The following is a 20,000-nucleotide window of genomic DNA, read 5'->3' on the forward strand; positions in this document are numbered from 1 at the left end:
CCTCGTCAATCCACCACTCTGAAAGGTAGAAACAGGGAGAGAGAGGGGGGGAGGGAGAGAGCGAGAGAGGGGGAGAGGGAGAGAGAGAGAGAGAGAGCATGCATGTTATATTAACCTTACTTCTAATAAATGATCAAATAAATTAGCCCCTTGCAGGAGCTCAATATCATGCAGGACCAAAGGTAATGACTACTATAAATCTAAGGCTGTCTAGGAGATAAAATGCCTGTGTAAGAGTGTGTGAGTTAGGGAGTGTGTGTGTGTGTGTGTGTGTGTGTGTGTGTGTGTGTGTGTGTGTGTGTGTGTGTGTTTGTGTGTGTGTGTGTCTGGGTTTGAGTGTGTGTGTGTGCCTGTGTCTGTCTGTCTGTCTGTGTGTGTGTGTGTGTGTGTGTGTGTGTGTGTGTGTGTGTGTGTGTGTGTGTGTGTGTGTGTGTGTGTGTGTCTGTGTTTGTGTGTCCGTGTTTGTGTGTGTGTGTGTGTGATTGTGTGTGTGTGCATGCATGTGTGTGTGTGTACCTGAGGTGATGTCTATACTTTGCTTATCCTCCTCTAGTCTGCGGATCTTGTCCAGCAGTTCAGTCTTCATGTTGTCGAACAGCATCGTCCGCTCACTCTGCCCAGAGAAACATCTTTTTGTTCACCCCCTCTCTAACACACACTCTTTCTGTGTGTGTCTGTGTGCCAGTGCGTTTCAAATACAGTTTTTTAAATGATATTACTGAACTGTTGCTATCTTTTCACATGCAAATGTAACTGTTTGTCAAGCCAATGAATCATATTTCCAATTTAAAATGTGAGTGAGAGAGATTTAACAGTGACTGCAGGACTGTCTGTTTGCTGAAGGTGAGTCATGGCTAAGTACGGCCCAGTCTGTTCAGCAGGTAAGTGTTACCTCTAGGTGTTGCCTCGCACCCTGCATCTCACATTCATGTTTGTGCTTGATAACCTGCAGGCACAGCTCCCTGTATATACCTACAGGGAGGGGAGGCAGAGAGAGAGAGAAAGAGAGAAAGAGACAGAGAGATGGGGGGGGGGGAGAGAGAGAGAGAGAGAGAGAACACGATAAGAGTGGAAGAGACTGATGGTCAGATGAAGCACTGGCTTATTATAACAATTCAAACAATCAACTGTACATGGGTGTATCACTACAAAGTAAGGATAAGACCACGAAGATAACACAGGGTATGAGTACGCCCAAGCAGCTCATGAGGAACAATTATGTGCAGTTCCATTACCGGCCACTTGGGTGCGCATCTGCATGTTCTGCTGCAGGACGACCAAGGGGTCCTGGTACTCTCCCGCCTTCCCTGCCAGCACCTCATCCACCTTCACCTTCATCTGGCTCAGACGCTCACGGAACAGTCTGGAACACACAATACAGAGTGGTCCGGTGAATTCCATGAGGCCCCAAAGCATAGGTGTGAAGACCCCGCCATACATAACCATGGCCCTGGCTGCAACATATCCTTAAAGCCTATTTAACCATGGGTCAGCCCTAAGATTCAGATCTTGGCACAACCTAATTAATTCATGTACAACTAATCCAAATGTAAATAAAAAAATGTAAAGTGGATCATTTTTCCTACACACACAAAAACAAATGCACATAAAAATACAACGACTCTGACCTTCAGGCCATTTCTAACAAAGGCTGGGTTTCATTGTACACATGCTGTCACTTCAGCACTGTGTGTGGAAAAGGACATGCATGTACGGGGGCCTGTCATCTACACGTTTGAAAGTCTGTCTCCAAACATGCCTCAACTACATCAGCATGACTATGCAATGGAGTGCATCCCGTGTAGATCACGTACAATGTCATCAATCTATTTAGTATAACAATGTGATTTGCAGATCCTTGATGATTTTCAAGGGCTCTTGAAATGACAAAAAATGTCATCCAAACCATGATAAAAAAGAGTAGATCACTTAAGAACAAGATACTCCTAAAACTGCCCCCAGAAATAAGTATCTACTTATTAGCAATCATGCTGCCCAGGAGGTGCTAGCATTATTTTAAATCCATTTTCCATCTCCTTATGATTACCACAATCATCTCAGTTCTAAAGTGTCATCTGCTCAGCACTGCCCCCCCATGCTGCAGCGTGGTGTAGGCCTGGTTCCTGTCTGCCTACTAGCAGGATTAGCCTGAGGTGAATGATTATGCCTGCCATCTGCCTCTCATCCCTCTGCTATTCTCCCAGGCTGCTGGGCCATTCCTAGCTTTCCTAGTGGGCCCATATCTCCGGAACCTCTTCTTTTATTCTGGCTTGATCTGCTGGAAACAAACTGAGGCGGTCTCTCTTTTTTTCCTACTGTCAAGAAATGGATCCTACCAGTGGTCCATCTAAGTTAATGGCTCTCAGATTCCTGGACTTTATCTGCCAACTCCTCGGTCTGTCTGGTTATCATGCTTGGACATAAAACAACTGTCTAAAAGATGGGTCACCCTCTAATTGGCTTTTTTCCATTATGCTTGATGTGCACATTACAAACCACCACAAAACATGGCAACATGGTTCAGATGGGGCACTTTGTGTTCATCTATCAAAGATAAACTCAATTAAGTTTAGTTTCAAGGGGTCCTCAAGTCACAAACGTAAATTTCAAAAACAAATAAACTGAGACACTAGAACTGACAGCCCCAATAAAGAGAGATGGACTCCTTCTCTGAGTTGGTTGGTTAAGCAATACCTTTAATTTGTTCCTCTTTTAAGTCTCAACTTACAGTATGCTTGACCTGAACTCATCTTTATTAACTGGCCACTGAAATGTTGCCAGAACAAATGTCTCATATGTCAGAAGTAGGAAGCTTACTTCTCTTTCAGTTCGAGGAATTGCTTCTCCAGATCTGACATCTCATCCAGGCACTCTGTTCTTCTTCGCTCACAGTCCTCGTCATCCATCTCTGTATTTCAGACCACAGAAAAAACACTGATCTTCTGTTTTTATTCATCATTATCCTTTCTGCTCATTTAACATTTGGAACGGTTTAATAAAAGCAGGGAATAAAGACATCTGATAAAATGTGATGTCTTTATTCCCTGTTGGGGTTGGGAAATTGAGAGGCTAGATTTATGTGACTACATTACATGAACATATTATGTAAGATTCAGGAATATTTTCAGGATTATTTTATGCTCTCTTGATCTGTCTATGGCCATCCATCGAAGACATTAAGACATAAATTGCAAATCATAACCATTTACCATGAATTAACCCACGATTAAGCAATAGATTTGTGTCTTTTCAATAAGATGGTAATTAAAAAATGTATCCATTCATCTTCAATTTAATCACCAATCATGTCAGAATAATAATCCCTTACATATACAATTTATAATATTGCTAGTTTCCAATCCTCACACGAGATGAACAGCAGCCAAAATGGCCTGAAAGTAGAGTGTTGTAAGCCTCTGACTGTAAAAGATTAAAAGCCAGTTGGGGTGGATAGAAATACCAGTACAGCAAGTAAGCAATAAGCTAATGGACAGACTTTATCAACACTGAGTTAAACTTTATTACGCCACTCAAGTCACCTGAGCTCTCCTCTTCCTCCTCTTCCTCTGCTTCGCTCTCCTCCGACTCACTCCCCCTCTCGCTCTCGTGCTCCTCGCCACTTTCCTCCATGGTCTCCTCGGCCTCTCCTCCCTCCCTCTCTCGCTCCTCCTCCATCTCGCCATTCACCTGTGGCACCTCTGAGTCTCCCTCCGTCTCCATGTCCTCCTCGGGCTCTCTGGCAGCGGGCTGGGCCGGCATCACCAGCACACACAGGCTCTTCTCCTCTTCACCTGGATCAACCTGTCACATTACAAACTACACATCAGGTGTCATCTTCGTCAGAATAATCCAGGGATAGAAGAAGAGAGACAAACACTCTAACACTAGCTCTTACATGCAGCAAGCTGGCAGATAAATCATTGGGGTAAAAAAACAACACACAGTCTTATGCATGTTTTTTTTTTTCAACACACAGTCTTATGCATGTCTTATGCTACTGTTCAAACTGAAAGTATGCCTATATGCCTAAACTAAGCCCATCTGTAAAGTGGTTGGCCTATCATGCTAATTACACTTGTACAAGTTCACTCTTTTTTTCACTATTTCACTATTTGTTCACTATTTTTAACTGGAGTGTAGGTTCAGGGCCGTCGCTACATACACGCGTAGGGCACCAACACAAGTACACGCATGAATATACAATTTAAATACATAATAATAATCTAATATTTCTCTTTCATACAACTAGGCTACATCATTATACCCATTGAGGCTTTACACTATATTTTAACGAAATAATAACATGAAGGATTGTGGTGCCCCCGCATGTGGCTTGTTTTGCTTGCACCGGTCAAGCCCGAACGATGAAGATATGAAGGCTACAGGCAACAGTTTACGAAAGACTTAATGGAAAGGCAACTGAAGAGAAAAACATTGCAGGATAACGCTTTTACATCTCGTATGCTTAAACGTGTTAATTGTAAAATACTGGAACACTAGCCTTAACAATGCATGGTAGGCAAGAAGACGTTTAAGTAGGTAACGTTACAAAATAAAATATCTTATGATTATCAAGCCTAGTCGATGGGGCAAAAAGCTAATGCTAGCCAGCATTTAAGTGCGTGAGTGTCTGGTGACTTATTTTAGCCTACGGTCCGTCGTGAGGATAGCCTTCCTCTTAATCTCTCCGGCTTCAGATGTAACATAAGCATCTCATCTAATCTGTTAAAGTATAGCACTCGCACTCCTTAACTCAACAGAGATAACTCTATTAATGTAGTGCTATATTTAATAGACATTCCTTTATGGTAGCCTGTCAGGTTTACATCACAAAATGTCTCAACCATACACAGCAAAAACAATTCTCCCATTTATCGTCTCAAAAAGGCAAAATATAAGAACGTAGCCTAAACAACATATTCCATAAAAAATACATAATCAAACAGCATCAAGTTGGAAACATTTATTTTTACATTTATATCTACCAAATATACAGTAGCAAAGGATGAGCAAAACATGTTATATGCAATACCAACAGAATAAAGAAGTTAATATATGTATAGCTGATTTGATTGATTAGCTTTAGTTTTTGCGTTAACGTTTGTGTGACGTTTTATTCTGTCGGTTTAGCCTATGTTTTTTATTGTGCTAGTAGATCCACATTCATATAGGCTAATAATAACATTCACAAGGCAATTCCGCTTAAGGCGCCCAAATGGCCACCTGCGGCCCTGTGTAGGTTTCACATAATAGGCTACTTTTTTATTTTATTTTATCGCATTGCCTTTTCGAAGACATTGTTTTAGGCCTTTTCATGAGACGAACAAAGGAGAAGTCAAGATTGTGTAGGGAACCTCTTTAGTGAAACTCTGGAATAAAAAACATTTCAGACAGGTGTCAAAGCCACTCTCTTCATACATTCATGAACTTGTTAGGCTACTGTAACTGGGTGTATTCGATACGTTGCCTAATATTTGGCCTTCCCGTTTATTGCGCTGTAAGGTTGCTGCGCTACAAGTTGTTGTGGGAACTGAAGGATGCGTGTTAAATTGTTGTCACTAGTGACACTGCCAAAGTGCTGTGCAGTTGAAGTTTGAAAACATGCTGTGAAAAGATGCCGGATAAAGTACGGAGCAGTATAGGCTAGGCTACGTGACGCTTGTGTTTCAATGGAAATGTATAAGCTACTATGCATGAGAGGTGACTAGCTTGCTAAGCACAAGATCCATGTCCTGTAGGGAGTTGCCATAGAATCCAGGCCGCCCTTGTAACATGACTGCGGAGCTGACCATATGTAACATTGTTGCCTCTCCTTTATCAGATGTAACCAGCGAAAACTAATATTTTACAAAGCCAGAACAAATGTACCAAGTGGGAGGAGGCTGTAAACTCGGTTCATATCAGCTAGTTTTGCAACAGTAACGTTAGTTGTTCTTCTTCTATTTGCATTAATTAACATAGCCTACGAATAGACATAGGCTAGAAAAAGCTTAAGCGATAGTTATCCTACGCTACTGTAACAAGTATGTCCATACAATTGTGACTACATTGTTATAGCCTAATGCATCGAGTGTCCGGCTGATGCCGGCGATAGAGGTTTGCGGAGCGGATAAGTAGGCTATACTGTAGGACATCTACTTTTCCTTTTGAATAGTATCGGAATTGTAGCCTAAGTATTTGAAACACAGCCATTAAAATACAAAAATAAACCCTTACCTTATTATAATTAATGTTCGGAAATTTCCAGAATCTTTATAATCTGTCAACACGTATAGTACAACTCGTACTTCCTCGGTACCACTATTCTGTCTACTTCATCGAATTCAACTAGTAGCCAATCAACATTGAGCTCACTTCTCTAGATGGCCAATCGGCAGAAGGCGCAGGATCATCGCTGCAATATGAAGTCCTTCTGTTCGCTTTCCCCTGCTCTGTCTGCTCTTCCAACCTTTTTAATATACACCAGGATATGTTATAGGTCACAGAGTACTCACAACAGGCGACGTATCTTCTCATCGACGATGATATGCATGTTTTATGTATCTGTTATTGCAAAATTGTTTCCCTCCTAAAAATAGAGAACTCTTATCTTGACAAAATTATATCTACTTCGGAACCGGAATCAACTTCAATATTACATAGTGACAAAATAAGAGTAGTACACCGATCATGTTAAAACCAATGACAGGTAAAGTAAATAACATGTATTATCTTGTTACAGCGGCACCTGTCAAGGGCTTGGATATATTAGGCAGCAAGCTAACAGCCAGTTTCTGAAGTTGATGTGTTGGAAGCAGGAAACATGTGATGGCCAAACCAAATGACTGTAAGGACTAGAGGGAGCATTTCACACACAGCAGCTCTTGTGGGGTGTATGCAGTGGCTACTACCTACCAAAAGTGGTCCAAGGAAGGACCACCAGAGATCCAGCGACAGGGTCATGGACGCCAAACGCTCATTGTGCTGACCCGTGTGGTCCGATCCAACATAAGAGCTACTGTAGAGCAAATAGCTAAGAACCTTAATGCTGGCTGTGATAGAAAGGGGTCAGAACACAGTGCATTGCAGCTTTCTGCTTAAGGGGCTGCGTAGCCGCAGACCGGTCAGAGTGGCAGAATATGGTGGCCTGGTCTAATGAACCACGTTTTATTTTACATACATTTTTTGAGTTTTATGTGGAATAAAGTCAGATTGGGCATTATTTCTCAGATTTTTTGTGTTTTTCCAATGCAAACTAAGTAAATAAACATGTAAATGCAAAAACATTTGTAATTGCAACACTTTTCTGGGAGTAGTGGTGCATTATCTGACAAAAGTGCAAGGGTGCCAACATTTTCGTCCATGACTGTATACTGTATATATATATATATACACACACACTCATTTATACATATACAATACACACAAAATAGGCTAAATTATTATTATATAATAATTATTATAAATTATAGCTCGTAGACAGTTCTGCTATTCACAATTTGATAGCAGCGTTTGTTATAAATCATAAATGCAATGCATAAACACTCATCTACAACAAAAGTATTTTACATGTTTTTATTAAAGTTGCATAAAAGTGTAACAAATGGGAGAACAGGACAGTATAATATTGCTACATTATTCTCATTTGTTTTCAAAAACACAGCTGTGGAGCTTTCTCTAACAATTCTACGTTTGTTTCATAGAAGTATTTGTGTTTGTTTTTTATTCTTTTTTAATGAAATCCACTTGTTTCTGAAGTTCTTTTACAGTAAAAAAGAAAAGGAATCAACAGCACTAGCTCGTACACAGTAAAAATCCCACTATTCCATTAAATGTTAATAATTGCACCTAAGAATGCACCGTAAGAGGGTCTAGTCAAAGCACACTCCTAAAAAACGATCACCCACATAAAAAAAAGAGTTCTTTATTACTCTAAAGCTTCCAAAGATTCCATTTTGTGTAAATTGACTTTTTTTTTTCAAAATTAAATGTCTCTATTTATTTGGTCTGTGTAACTTAAATAAAACCTAAGGCAACGTCTGATATATAAAAAAAGAAAAAAAAATAGACAGTAAGCTTTCATCTAAAAAGATGAGCACCACAAGAAGGAAAGAGAAGGAGAGAGTGACAGTGAGCTGAGAGAGGGATGAAGAATGGAAGAGAAAAGGAGTATCGGAGGTGAGGAAGGATTATCATGTGCTGATTTAGTAGTGATTGGCCCTTACAGTTCTCCCTCTGACACACACACACACACACACACACACAACCCTAGCAGTCACTTAACAGATACCTGAAGAATCACAGACCCCTGAACTACAGCAATGATCCCAGTCTTTTATCTGATTGGCTGAGCCCCTAGAGAAGATGGCATCGTGGCTAAGATGATTGGCAAGAGCAACTTATGACAATAAGCTGGTCTGGGTATACGTTGGCGCATTGATAAGCGAGTTTCGGTGTGATGTCAGAACCTTGTGACTCACCCCATCTCTCACCTCCTTATTCTCCGTCCCATTTCTTTCAGACGGAGTGAAAACTAACAGACCGTCTGTGAAAGTGACAGAGCCTGCAAGCACATGTATGAATCAGTATGTGTGTGTGTGTAGCCAAACAGCTATGGCTGTGTTGTAAAGGAGCACGTTCTAACAGTTCCCTGAGGGTAACAGTGGTCTGTGTCTCTCTCTGCGTGCATCTGTATACTTGTGTGTATGCATGTGTCCAAAGGAGTGTGTGAGTGTGTGTAATCCCTCCACTACCTCCATCTCCCACTTTCCCTCTCCTAGTAAGCTATACTACAAAGTAGCATGACAGACCATCATGTCATAACAAAGCCCTTAACTGCACATCATATGAAGGGGAAATAAAAGGAATAAATACAATAACAAAAGATCAAGGCCTCATCTTTCTGATCTCTCCTGCACTGGCTGCATCTTCGTCTCTCCACCGGCCAACGCAACCACACCGCTGTGAGTGCTTCCTAGGGCTGTTTGGCTGGGGAGTCAGACAGTGCTGGCCAGTGATTTACGAATACACAGGAACCAGTCCATTCTCCTACCTGTGCCTTTAAGCCTAAAGGCAGCTTGACTATATGTGTGTGCATATGCCCAAAAAAATGTACACACACACGCACACAAAACAAAAACCACAGAAGCGTGCGCAGCAACACGAGGACATGATTTTACCTTCAAATAAAATTTAAAAAAACATTTAGAACTGCTTTCTTCTGTTCAAAACATTTAAATCAAAATGAATTCAAAATTAAATCAAAACAACCAAACAAACAAACAAAAACAAATTCCAACAAGAAAAAATAGAATAAAATACAATGAGATGGTGAACATAAGCCCTGCTTATAATCGGATCTGATTGACTAGATTCGCGTCCCCTGCTCCTCTCCCTAACAGCCCCTCGCCCCAACCTGAGAAAGAGGGGGATTTTGGGATGTGGTCACAGCCATCACCCACTCCTTCCATCAACTCTGGGGGAGGGCAGTGAGCCCCTGTGAGAGCGAGGGATGAGTGGAGGAGAGGAGATGTGGGGCAGAGGAAGGGAGGGAGGATGAGGGGGGGAGAGAGGGAAGAGCTTTTATTTCTTCTGAGGCGTGCTGAGTTTCTGCATTCCGCGGATCTTGTCCAGAAGCTCAGACACAAAGTCCTACGGGAAGAGAAGAGGGACAAAAAGCAATGAAGAACAGTCACAACCGATCATAGTATTTACTTTATGACTAGTTTGGCATGATTATGTGGTGCCAAGTGTAACGGACCGTATTTCATGGACAAAGTGCATTCTGTGCTACCAAATGCATCGATGTGGACAAAATTAACTAATTTCATAGACAAAAGTAATTCTGTCCATGTAATAGATGTCCTAGGCCAATATTTATACTTTGTGGCAGGAGATACACTATGCGCTACAATATGATCGTTCCGTGCCAATGAATGCTCATTTTGTTCACATAACTATCAGTTCTACTATCTGTTGGGCTATATTACTGAAAGTATGATGTGTATGAAAGGTCTTTGGTCCATACATTCTGTGAGTTGGCAAAATACAGAATGAACTCTGTTTATGAAAGCAAAGGCTGCTTCAACTCTACCTCGTATGCTAAAATCCAAAAGGAATGATTTCCGCAGGCTATATTACTGAACGTATGATGTGCTAGAAAGGTCTTTAGTCCGATACAGTCCGTTAGTCCGCAAAAAAGAACAGAATGTCCACGTAATCAAAGGCTGCTTGGACTTTCCTAGACTTTGCCTGATGCCTACGTTAAAGCAGCCTTTTCCCTTGTGGACAGAACACGACACACCAAAGACCCTTCATGCACATCATACCTTCCCTAATATGGCAAAACTGCCATGTGGACAAAATGAATATTCAATGGGATGATCATAGGGTAGCACATTGTGTACTGTGTATAAAAGTATAAATGTTGGCGTAAGATATCTATTACGTAGACAGAATTACTTTTGTCTGTAAAATGTCTCTCCACAATCTTAGAAATGCTTTCGCCCTTTTGTCCACAATTGTACAGTGCAAAACATGTCACCTATTTTCTGCAAACTAAATAATTGGCTCTTTTCAATATTTAGTGTACACAATGCAAAAACAATTGCGTCTTTCGTGGACAAAGGGCATTGTGGTGTTACATTGTTTCATCATAAATTAATGCATGTTGTAGCACAGAATGCCCCCTAGATGGCTCTATACGTTCATCATAATCCTTCATGAAGCAATACTAAAACAGTATAAGATTTTTCACTGACTGATATTTTATTCCTTCCATCTACATGCAAATCAATGCACAACTGGCATGTGGATGCACTGCCATACTTTCCGATATTTAATAGTGTGCTTTACTAGCCAAAGTGGAACTGAGAACTTACGTCAGTAGGTTTGTAACACTCTACTAGCAGGTCCTGTGAAAACAAAAACAATACACAGGAAGTTAGATCTGTTTTGAATACTGTCTGAAAATGTTATTGGTCATCCTGATGTCCTAAAATACAGCAGTTCAAATGTACAATATGAATCCATTCACTAGGCCTATTGACAAACTTAAAATGGCCCGGCAGGCTCTCAGACAGATCACATGACAAAACACTGTCAGTGCTTTCCTCAACAACATTATTCATGTGGACCAGATTAGATGATGATCCTTCAGCTATTAACAACACTGTTTCTTACTGGAAGTTGGAACACTTGCATAATGTTGCAGTCTGTATATGTAGTCCCTTACTCACAGTGGATACAAATATTCTCTGACTGGAGGTAAAGGCAAGTGTAATGAACACGGATAGATGTCCTACCTTGACCCTTGAGGCACGATCCACATCATCCTGCATGTCCAGCAGCTCATCCACGTCAATCTCCAACTCAGGAATGGCTTCCTCCTGATGCACACACACACACACACACACACACACAGTGGAAAAGAAAACAATTAGGACCAACTAATTGTATAATGACGTTTGGACCGTCTGATGGATAAAGACAGTCTTACAATTTGTTGTTTTGTACAATAGTAAAAAATATTAATTTTCATTTAAGTACATTCAAGACCACAGATCAGTTTCCCTTTGCATAAGCAAGCATTCAGTGCAGCCCAACTTCAGAGGAACCCTTGGGACATGGGTGCACCAGAGATCTACAGCTAATGTGGAACAGTTGCTCCATTGTTTCCTAATGGTCATTACACAACCTTACAGTGAGTGCTCAGCTGTTGAACCACATGTCCAGTCTTATAACGTAGTATACAGCCAACATACAATATCACATTATTACAACATCATGTATGGTAAATCGGATTATCTCAACCTATATAATATGTACTTCAGAATTAGAATGAGGTTCATTTCACATATTCTTTGGCTTTGTAGGCCAACTTAAATGGTAAAAATATCAAACAATACCAAGTCATGTAATTCACAGTAGCGCTTAGAGAAACATTGACTGTACTGCAGGTTACTTTGGATAAACATGAATATATATAATATATAGCATACATATTTATCCACTGTAGCATATACAGCCGCGGAAAAAATTAAGAGACCACTTTGAAAAAAGTATCAGTTTTTCTTTTTTTACTATTTATTGGTATGTGTTTGAGTAAACTTAACACTTTTGTTTCATTCTATAAGCTACTGACAACATTTCTACTGAATTTCAAATAAAAATACTATCATTTAGAGCATTTTTTGCAGAAAAATGACAATTGGTCAAAATAACAAAAAAGATGCGGTTTTTCCAGATATTGATTTCTGATCTCTTCCTAAGTTACAGCATTCGTGTTGTGTAGTTTAAGAATCTATATGAACTTGTTTTCTTTGCATTATTCGAGATCTGAAAACATTCCATTTATTTTGATATTTTGACCAATTGTCATTTTTCTGCAAATAAATGCTCTAAATGACAATATTTTTATTTGAAATTTGGTAGAAACGTTTTCAGTAATTTATAGAATAAAACTAAAATGTTAACTTTACTTTAACTCATACCAATAAATAGTAAAACCAGAGAAACTGATCATTTTTAAATGGTCTCTTAATTTTTTCCGCAGCTGTATATTTATCCCTGCACTTCTTGCACTCTCCACTTCTTTACACTATTGTTGTAACAATTCACAGCTCCTGTATATACTTTCTTAAACTTCATAGACCATTGCACTGTTTGTTTTTGTATTGTGTTTGTTTTGTATTGTGTTGTAATGTATATTTTGTGTAAGCACATTGAGAGCCAGTTTACCAAGTCAAATTCCTTGTTTGTGCAAACTTACTTGGCCAATAAAACCTGATTCTGATGAAAGTATGAGTACGATGTACTGTGAAACAGCACATGCAAAAGCTATGCAAAAAGGCCATTATCTCATCTGTACTCCAACGCCACGTCGTCCCTTTAAAAATAAGTCACATATGGTTCCAGACAGATTCCACCCTTAAGTCCAAGGATCGCTGTACATGGTTTAAAATAGAGCGGCGCCTCATTAAGGCAATGACGCACATTGTCGAGGCTTTCTGAGGAAGTTGAAATTGCTCGACTTTGCCACTAGATGTCACTCTCCTTCAAATTATCTTTATAGTACAGTGGGCAGTGTGGAGTATTGCGTGTGTCTGAACGTGCAGAGGTTTTTTTTTTATGTTATAGTTTATTTGTTTACCTGCCCATGAAAATAAGAAGAAACATACAAATATAAACAAAATACTACAATAAATCTTCTATTGCCTGAGATTTTCACTTGAAGAACTACATACACATTGAGAATAGCTGATTCTAAAAGTGTCTGACCTGAACAGTATGTTTCCCACACATTCTGTGATAATGATGAGTACAAACCAACTCTGGTTCATATATCATCATTGGTGGAGTAGGAAATGGATGACTGAGAAAACATACTTTTTACACACGCGTGGTTTTAAATAACCAGAATGATAAGCACATTGCTGCCTACTGATAGCGCTTGGCCTGGTTCCTGTCACAGTGGCCACTCTTGTTCAGAAGTCCTGTGGGAACAACTGGATATACAGCAGATGTTTGTGTAGAGAGAGTGTGAGTGTGAGTGTGTGTGAGTGTGTGTGTGTGTGTGTGTGTGTGTTGGTGAGACGGAACATCAATGTAATTTTGCCAACATTCCACCTAATGTTGTTTGCTCTCTGTCTAGTTCCTCTTGTTCTTAGTTTTTCTTTCCTCATCCAGCCACCTCTTATCACTCGTTATATATTTCCTTTCAAAACATACAACATGGTTTTTCTCTCTCTTTCTCTTCCCCAGGGCCACATGGCTCTTCATTGGATTTGTATAAAAAAAATATGGCTGTGTGTAGTCACGGGTAGCTCCAACCCTTAATTACATGCTAGAGATCCCTCTCCCTCCCCTCGTTCTCTGCCTGACTCTCTCCCTCTCCTTTCTTCTCCTCCTCCTCCCTTTTCTTTACATAGAGTTGTCTTGTTTAATAAAGGCTGGTTGACAGTCTTACTCTCTCCCTCTACCCGCCCACACTTTTCTGTTTTCCATTTGCCAACAAAACCCGTTTCACTCGCTCTTTACTACTTTCTTTTACCCCACCCTCTGTTCTGTGCCACCTCTCTCTCACTCTCTTGCCTCCCCCCCCCTCTCCGTTTACTCACACACGCTAAAAAAAGGCCCCTCCACATGCCTTCTGTGGGTACACACAGTAACCCTGAGCACCCCCCCCCCCCATTGACCTCCCTGAGGTGGCTGCTTGGTGACTCACTGGGGCTTGTGCTAGTGCTAATGCAGGGCACTGCTAATAAAAGAAGCAGCGCACCAACCGCACAGACCAGGGCGATGAGCCGGGCTGCCTCAGGAACACCGTCCAGGCCCCCTCGGAGCGACTGGAAAAGCTGTGTGGTAGAGTGATGGAGGCTCGAAAGAAAGAAAGAGAGAAAGAGAGAAAGAAAGAGAAACTTCTGGAAGGGCTGATTTCTAGGCTTGTGTGCTAGTGTGAGCTCAGCTCTCCCCTCGTTCCCTGCCCTTTTTTTCTCTCCCTCTCTCTTTCTGACACGCTCGCTCTCTCGCTCCCTCTCCCTCTCTCTTTCTGACACGCTCGCTCGCTCGCTCTCTCGCTCCCTCTCCCTCTCCCTCTCCCTCTCCCTCTCCCTCTCCCTCTCCCTCTTCCTCCCCCTTGGTTAGAGAAGCCCAGACCAGCTGTCATTGCACCTGCCCAGTTCCCCCCTACCCAAAGCTCTCCCCTTCTCCCTCAGCAACTCTTCCTAGCCCTCCTCTCTCCCTATCTCTCTCACACACACTATTTATCTCTCACTCACACACACACACACACACACACACACACACACACACACACACACCACACACACACACACTTTCTCTCCCTTACAAAGACACCACACACCCTCTCTCCTTCTCTCTCTCTCTATTTTTCTCTCTCTCACTCACACACACACACACACACACACACACACCACACACCACACACACACACCACACAGAGGAACATTCACACAGCGATTCACAACCACTCTGATAGAAACTTGAACAGACCTCCTTTCAGACAGATACACAGATGTCCTTAGGATAGTGCCATAACCCTCCTTTACTCTCTCCCTCACACATAAACACATAGCGAGTTTACTTACACTCACAGACACACACAGACACATACAGACACACACACACAAAAAAATTGGAAATTGGCTGTTCATTTATGTGCAACACATCCAGATATTCTAGACGTTTTTAAGTGTGTGTGTGTGTGTGTGTGTGTGTGTGTGTGTGTGTGTGTGTGTGTGTGTGTGTGTGTGTGTGTGTGTGTGTGTGTGTGTGTGCAGAAGCTAAGTGGATATGAGGGGGTTTAAAGGATCTGGGGATTTGGAGCGAAGCAGGAGCCTGTGTATCTGTGATAGTGTGCAGTGGTCACCTCTTGTCACCGTCACGTCTATCTATCTATCTCTGTCTGTCTGTGTGTGTGTGTGTGTGTGTGTGTGTGTCTGTGATAGTGTGTAGCGGTCACCTCTTGTGACCGTCACGTCTATCTATCTGTGTGTGTGTTTCTCTGTGTGTTTCTGTGTGTGTGTGTGTGTGTGTGTGTGTGAATAAGAGACTAAGATAATAAGACTGTGCTTGTCAAATAAGGGAGAGGGGGAGAGAGGGATGGATGAAGTCAAAAAGGAGTGAAAGAGAGAGAGAGAGAGAGAGAGAGAGAGAGAGGGCTTGTGAGAGACACAAAGAATGTTCAACCCAACATGTGGGCACCATGTGCTGCCAGTCACTCATGAAGGAGCAAAGGATAGAGAGAGGGAGAGGGAGGGAGGAAGAGAAGAAATGATGGGGGGAGTGGGGGGAAGGGGGAAGATAGTGGTAGGAGATGGAGGGAGGGAGGGAGGAGCGTAGCACAGGAAATGAGCCAGAGAGGCAGACAGTGATCGGAGCGAGAGCACAGAAGATTAGCGTCAAATCAAAGAGAGACGAAGAGGCACAGAGAGCATTGGAGGGTAGGGTGTGGTGGTGTGGTGTGGTGGGGGTTACATTTCAGAGACGGGTGCGGAGGCAATGACACGCTTTCGTTCTCAGAGCTTAAGTCAATCCAACAACGCAATGGATGGAGACCACCCTCTTAGCAATGGATGCTCTTCATCACAGCTCATCTCGCATAGCAGGGGAGGTGATGGAAAAAAGCTCTTATCATAGCATACCTTCCAAGCATTTGTGTGTGTTTGTGTATGTGTGTGTGTGTGTGTGTGTGTGTGTGGATGGGTGGGTGTGTGCGTGCAATCTGCTGGAGGTAATCCTACACCTCAGTGGTTCCTTCTAAATGCCATTTCAACCTCACCTCAACCACACCTGAATAAGTGCATGTTTTGAGTGACTGTGTATCTGTGCATTGAGTGCATCTGACTGGGTTTGGAGACGACACAGAACTCTGTGTGTGTGTGTGTGTGTGTGTGTGTGTGTTTTCATCTTGATTCTGCTTGGTCTGGGTTTTTTCTTTTAGCAGACGGGGTGGCGAGGCAATGCTGTCTGTATGATGGGTGTGACAATCTGTGTGTGTGTGTGTATTCATGCGCGCGCATGTGTGTGTGTGTGTGTGTGTGTGTGTGTGTGTGTGTGTGTGTGTCTGTCTGCGGGCTGCCAGCTAGTCAGCATGGATGAGATGTGACAGTATGGGAGCGGGTCATTTTCAACTCACACGCTGCCATGACCCACATACTGGAACACATGGCCAAGGCTCGCCCGCCACCAAGGAAGAGGAGCTCTATGTGTGTGTGTGTGTGTGTGTGTGTGTGTGTGTGTGTGTGTGTGTGTGTGTGTTGAAGGCAAGGTAGAAACCGTCTGGTTTCTCCACCACACCACCTTTAAGACAGAGAGGTTCCAGAGGCCCTCAGAGGAGAGGTGGCCTTTTTTGTTGTGTAGCAACAACAACAGCCCATAGTAATAGCATTCTGCTCCAGCAATATCTATGAGTCTTATATTGGGGATTAAGATTTCTGGGAAGGATTACAGGGGCTCATTAGTAAGGTGTGTGATGTGGCACATATTTTGAATAATCTTGGTCAAAATATGTTCCAAAGAAACTCTAATTCAAATACTTAAGTGACATGGGGCTTAAGTGATCACAAGCAACTGGTGCTAACAGGAGATAGCATGGAAATAAAGAGCTAGATATAACCAACACTGCTTCTTTTCAGTTAAGTTAAGAATTTAAGTGTAAGGTCAAATAGTATATTTAATAGAATACTTAATTTGGACATTTCTGTCCATTTCTTTGAAGCATTGAAAAGCTATATAAAGTTTTCCTATGAGAAAACTGCACACTGATTTCAAGCTTGATTGAATCGGAAACAAAATGAATCAGAACCGATGCTATATCAGCATTTGAAATTAACTTCAGTGTTCTGACTCAAGAGGAACTAAACAGTTCCCCTCATACAGGTCTGCTTCCCTCTACATATTGGTAACCTTTTCAAAAGAAAGGCGGGTAGTCTCACCAGACTGTATATAGCATGGTACCACACAACTAAACTTGGCCATGCACTGCCTACTTTGAGCAAAACTGGCCAGTTGACCAATATGCAAAGCACAGGAGTGCGCTTTTCGTTTGACTTTTATTCTGAAATGAATCGTTTAAAAGGATGGGTGATAAGTCTCTGTTTTGTAACTTAATGATTGGCTCGACCTGGCACGGAGATAAAACTGATTCATGCGTGCAATCAGAGCGCCAATGACTTGTGACCAACTTGCACTGTCCACCAGTGTTTCCAGCTAAGCAAGCAACATGTACTAGACAGTCCGTCACATGCCGAGTGAGACCAATAATCAGGTGGTACGTGTGGCTGGACATTACCCTTTAAAAACTAACTAACTTTTCAGTCACAGCAACAAAACCAGGTTATGAATTAATCTTTGATGTGGAGACCATCAAGTCTGCATTAAGCTGACCAAAATTCGGACATACTCAATCAACTTCCACTTCCTGTACACATTTATCATAACATACTAACATGGTGTTAGTATAACACACATGACCAAGTCTACATGGAATGGAAAATGATCAGACAAACAAAGGATGGGTGTTTCACACGTTAGAACTAGCTCACAGGAAATGAGGCAAGATAGCAGGTGGAAGATCAGGTAAGACGAGAGAGAGAGAGAGATATGGGTGAAATGCGGAGGAAAAATTCACTGCGACCTCAGGCCTACGTATGCGTGTGTGTGTTTGTGTGTGTCCTGATCGCCACTGTATATGCACGTGTGTGTTACTGTGTGTTGTTTGTGCAAAATAAAAACTGACTACAGTCAGCCTTGTTTGTTTGTTTTTGTTTGTTTTGTTTGAGAGAGAGAGAGACAGAGAGAGAGAGAGAGAGAGAGAGAGAGACAGAGGCCAAGGGAGAGAGAGAGAGATACAGAGAGACAGAGAGAGAGGCCAAGGGAGAGAGAGAGAGAGAGAGAGAGAGACAGAAAGAAAGAGTGACTAGAGACAAAAGAGAGAGAGACAGACAGAGAAATAGGGGGGGAGAAAGAGAGAGAGGATATGGTCTGATAAAACCCTCATACGCTGAAGGCAAAATCAGTTTGGACGTGTCTGTGTTGTGTTCCCCTGGTTTGTGCCATACCCTCACTTTACTTATATGTGGAAAACAACATTCACCACAGAGGGCCCCTTCCTTCATAATGAAACACAGTATGGGAGCTGGTACAAGCATGTCAGCCCAATAAGCAATTCAGCATGAAGCCAGCACAACTGCATATTGCTCTAGAAGCTGTAATACACAATGCTAAACTCAATTTTGCAAGTTATGATAGAGGCTTTATCAGCCTTAGCACGTTGGGTCTTATGTGAGAGACTGATTCAACAGAGCTTTCCATGGAGGAGAACTGAACGCTTTGTGTCGTGTTGGATCTTATCAACTACTGAGCAGAGCGCGAGGGCGACCAGTTGGGCTGATAGAAGTGATGGTGACACACACACACACACACACTACTGGAACAAATGGAGCATAACTGGCATAGTTCGTGCCAGACGTCGAGCGCCAAGACGTGGCAGGGGCGACTCGACACGGCGGTCCGGTTGGCGGTGCCGCGTGAGCCGTCTGCCGAGCTCTGGAGCAGAGAGTGGAACAGCAGCCACGCAGAGCAGAGCAGGCAGCCAGGGCCCACATGTTGGCATGGAGACAGAGATGTGTGGAAAGAAAGAAAGAAAGAAAAAGGAGGAGAGAAGAAATACCATACAAGAGGCAGAACAACTAAAAGAAAGAAAGAAAGAAAGAAAAAGAAATAGCAGAAGAAGAAAGAGACAGGAAGAGAAGGGACGATGCCATACAAGAGCCAGAGAAGTCATTCAGAATCCCAGACACCTAAACTGAATGTCTGATTACTTATAAGCCGGGGCAAGCTTAAGGCAGTGAGAGGCTGAGTTAAATCCTCACTATAGGAAGAAACTCACACATACAAACTCACAAATGCGAACCCACACACAAACGCTCTCTCTCACACATACACACACACACACACACACACACACACACACACACACACAGACACACACAGAGACACACTGGAAGGGGCAGTGGAAAAGTACAGAGTAAGCTTTCCATTTTCTTCCTCCCTCTGCTACACGCCTACTGTTTTTTGCCCTTTTTTTCTCGCACTCTCTCTCCCTCTCTTTCTCTTCCTTCCACTATCGACTTGTGCATTTTTATGATGGTTCTTCAGTTCATTTGCTTTCTTCCGGCCATCAGTCCTCTCCAACAACACACATTACAGCAGTCTCTGGAGAGGCTCTGATGAATAAAACGTACGGAATACATGACAGTTTTGTGTGTATGTGTTTGTGTGTGTGTGTGTGTGTTAGTGTATATATGTGAGTGAGTATGACTCCTTGTGTATGACTGTGTGTGTGTGTGTGTGTGTGTGTGTGTATGACTGTGTGTGTGTGTGTGTGTGTGTGTTCACATGATTGTGAGTGTTCGTCCCTCTAGGGCTGACATTGTGACAGACAGCAGTGGGCCTGTGGAGGCAGCTGGACCGGCAGGATCTGGTCTTGTGGAGGAGAG

The 20,000-nt window shown here is 42.3% G+C and overlaps 2 protein-coding genes across 8 annotated transcripts in view; both read right to left on the reverse strand.

The window, feature by feature from the left end:
- brms1 (BRMS1 transcriptional repressor and anoikis regulator) overlaps window positions 1–6,580 on the reverse strand; it is a 10,044-nt gene extending 3,464 nt beyond the window's left edge. For 2 of the 4 annotated variants that reach the window (XM_080839134.1, XM_080839137.1), the window contains exons 1-7: window positions 6,217–6,323; window positions 3,540–3,801; window positions 2,818–2,908; window positions 1,236–1,363; window positions 893–972; window positions 517–613; window positions 1–18 (exon numbers count right to left, since the gene is read on the reverse strand). The exon at window positions 1–18 is cut by the window's left edge and continues 75 nt beyond it. In XM_080839134.1, the coding sequence (XP_080695260.1) occupies window positions 1–18; window positions 517–613; window positions 893–972; window positions 1,236–1,363; window positions 2,818–2,908; window positions 3,540–3,759 (634 nt within the window). In that variant the 5' untranslated portion in view covers window positions 3,760–3,801; window positions 6,217–6,323. Of the gene's footprint in view, window positions 19–516; window positions 614–892; window positions 973–1,235; window positions 1,364–2,817; window positions 2,909–3,539; window positions 3,817–6,216; window positions 6,324–6,494 lie in introns of those variants that run through there. The other 2 variants (XM_080839136.1, XM_080839135.1) reach the window with 2 other exon arrangements.
- Window positions 6,581–7,542: 962 nt separating this feature from the next.
- Window positions 7,543–20,000, reverse strand: part of ppp1r14bb (protein phosphatase 1, regulatory (inhibitor) subunit 14Bb) — a 21,336-nt gene continuing 8,878 nt past the window's right edge. For all 4 annotated transcript variants that reach the window (XM_080838802.1, XM_080838799.1, XM_080838800.1 and 1 more), the window contains 3 exons: window positions 11,283–11,366; window positions 10,860–10,892; window positions 7,543–9,630 (listed from right to left, as the gene is read on the reverse strand). In XM_080838802.1, the coding sequence (XP_080694928.1) occupies window positions 9,562–9,630; window positions 10,860–10,892; window positions 11,283–11,366 (186 nt within the window). In that variant the 3' untranslated portion in view covers window positions 7,543–9,561. The remainder of the gene's footprint in view (window positions 9,631–10,859; window positions 10,893–11,282; window positions 11,367–20,000) is intronic.

Source organism: Sprattus sprattus (assembly GCF_963457725.1).
Source record: "Sprattus sprattus genome assembly, chromosome: 5".
Taxonomy (NCBI): Eukaryota; Metazoa; Chordata; class Actinopteri; order Clupeiformes; family Clupeidae; genus Sprattus; species Sprattus sprattus.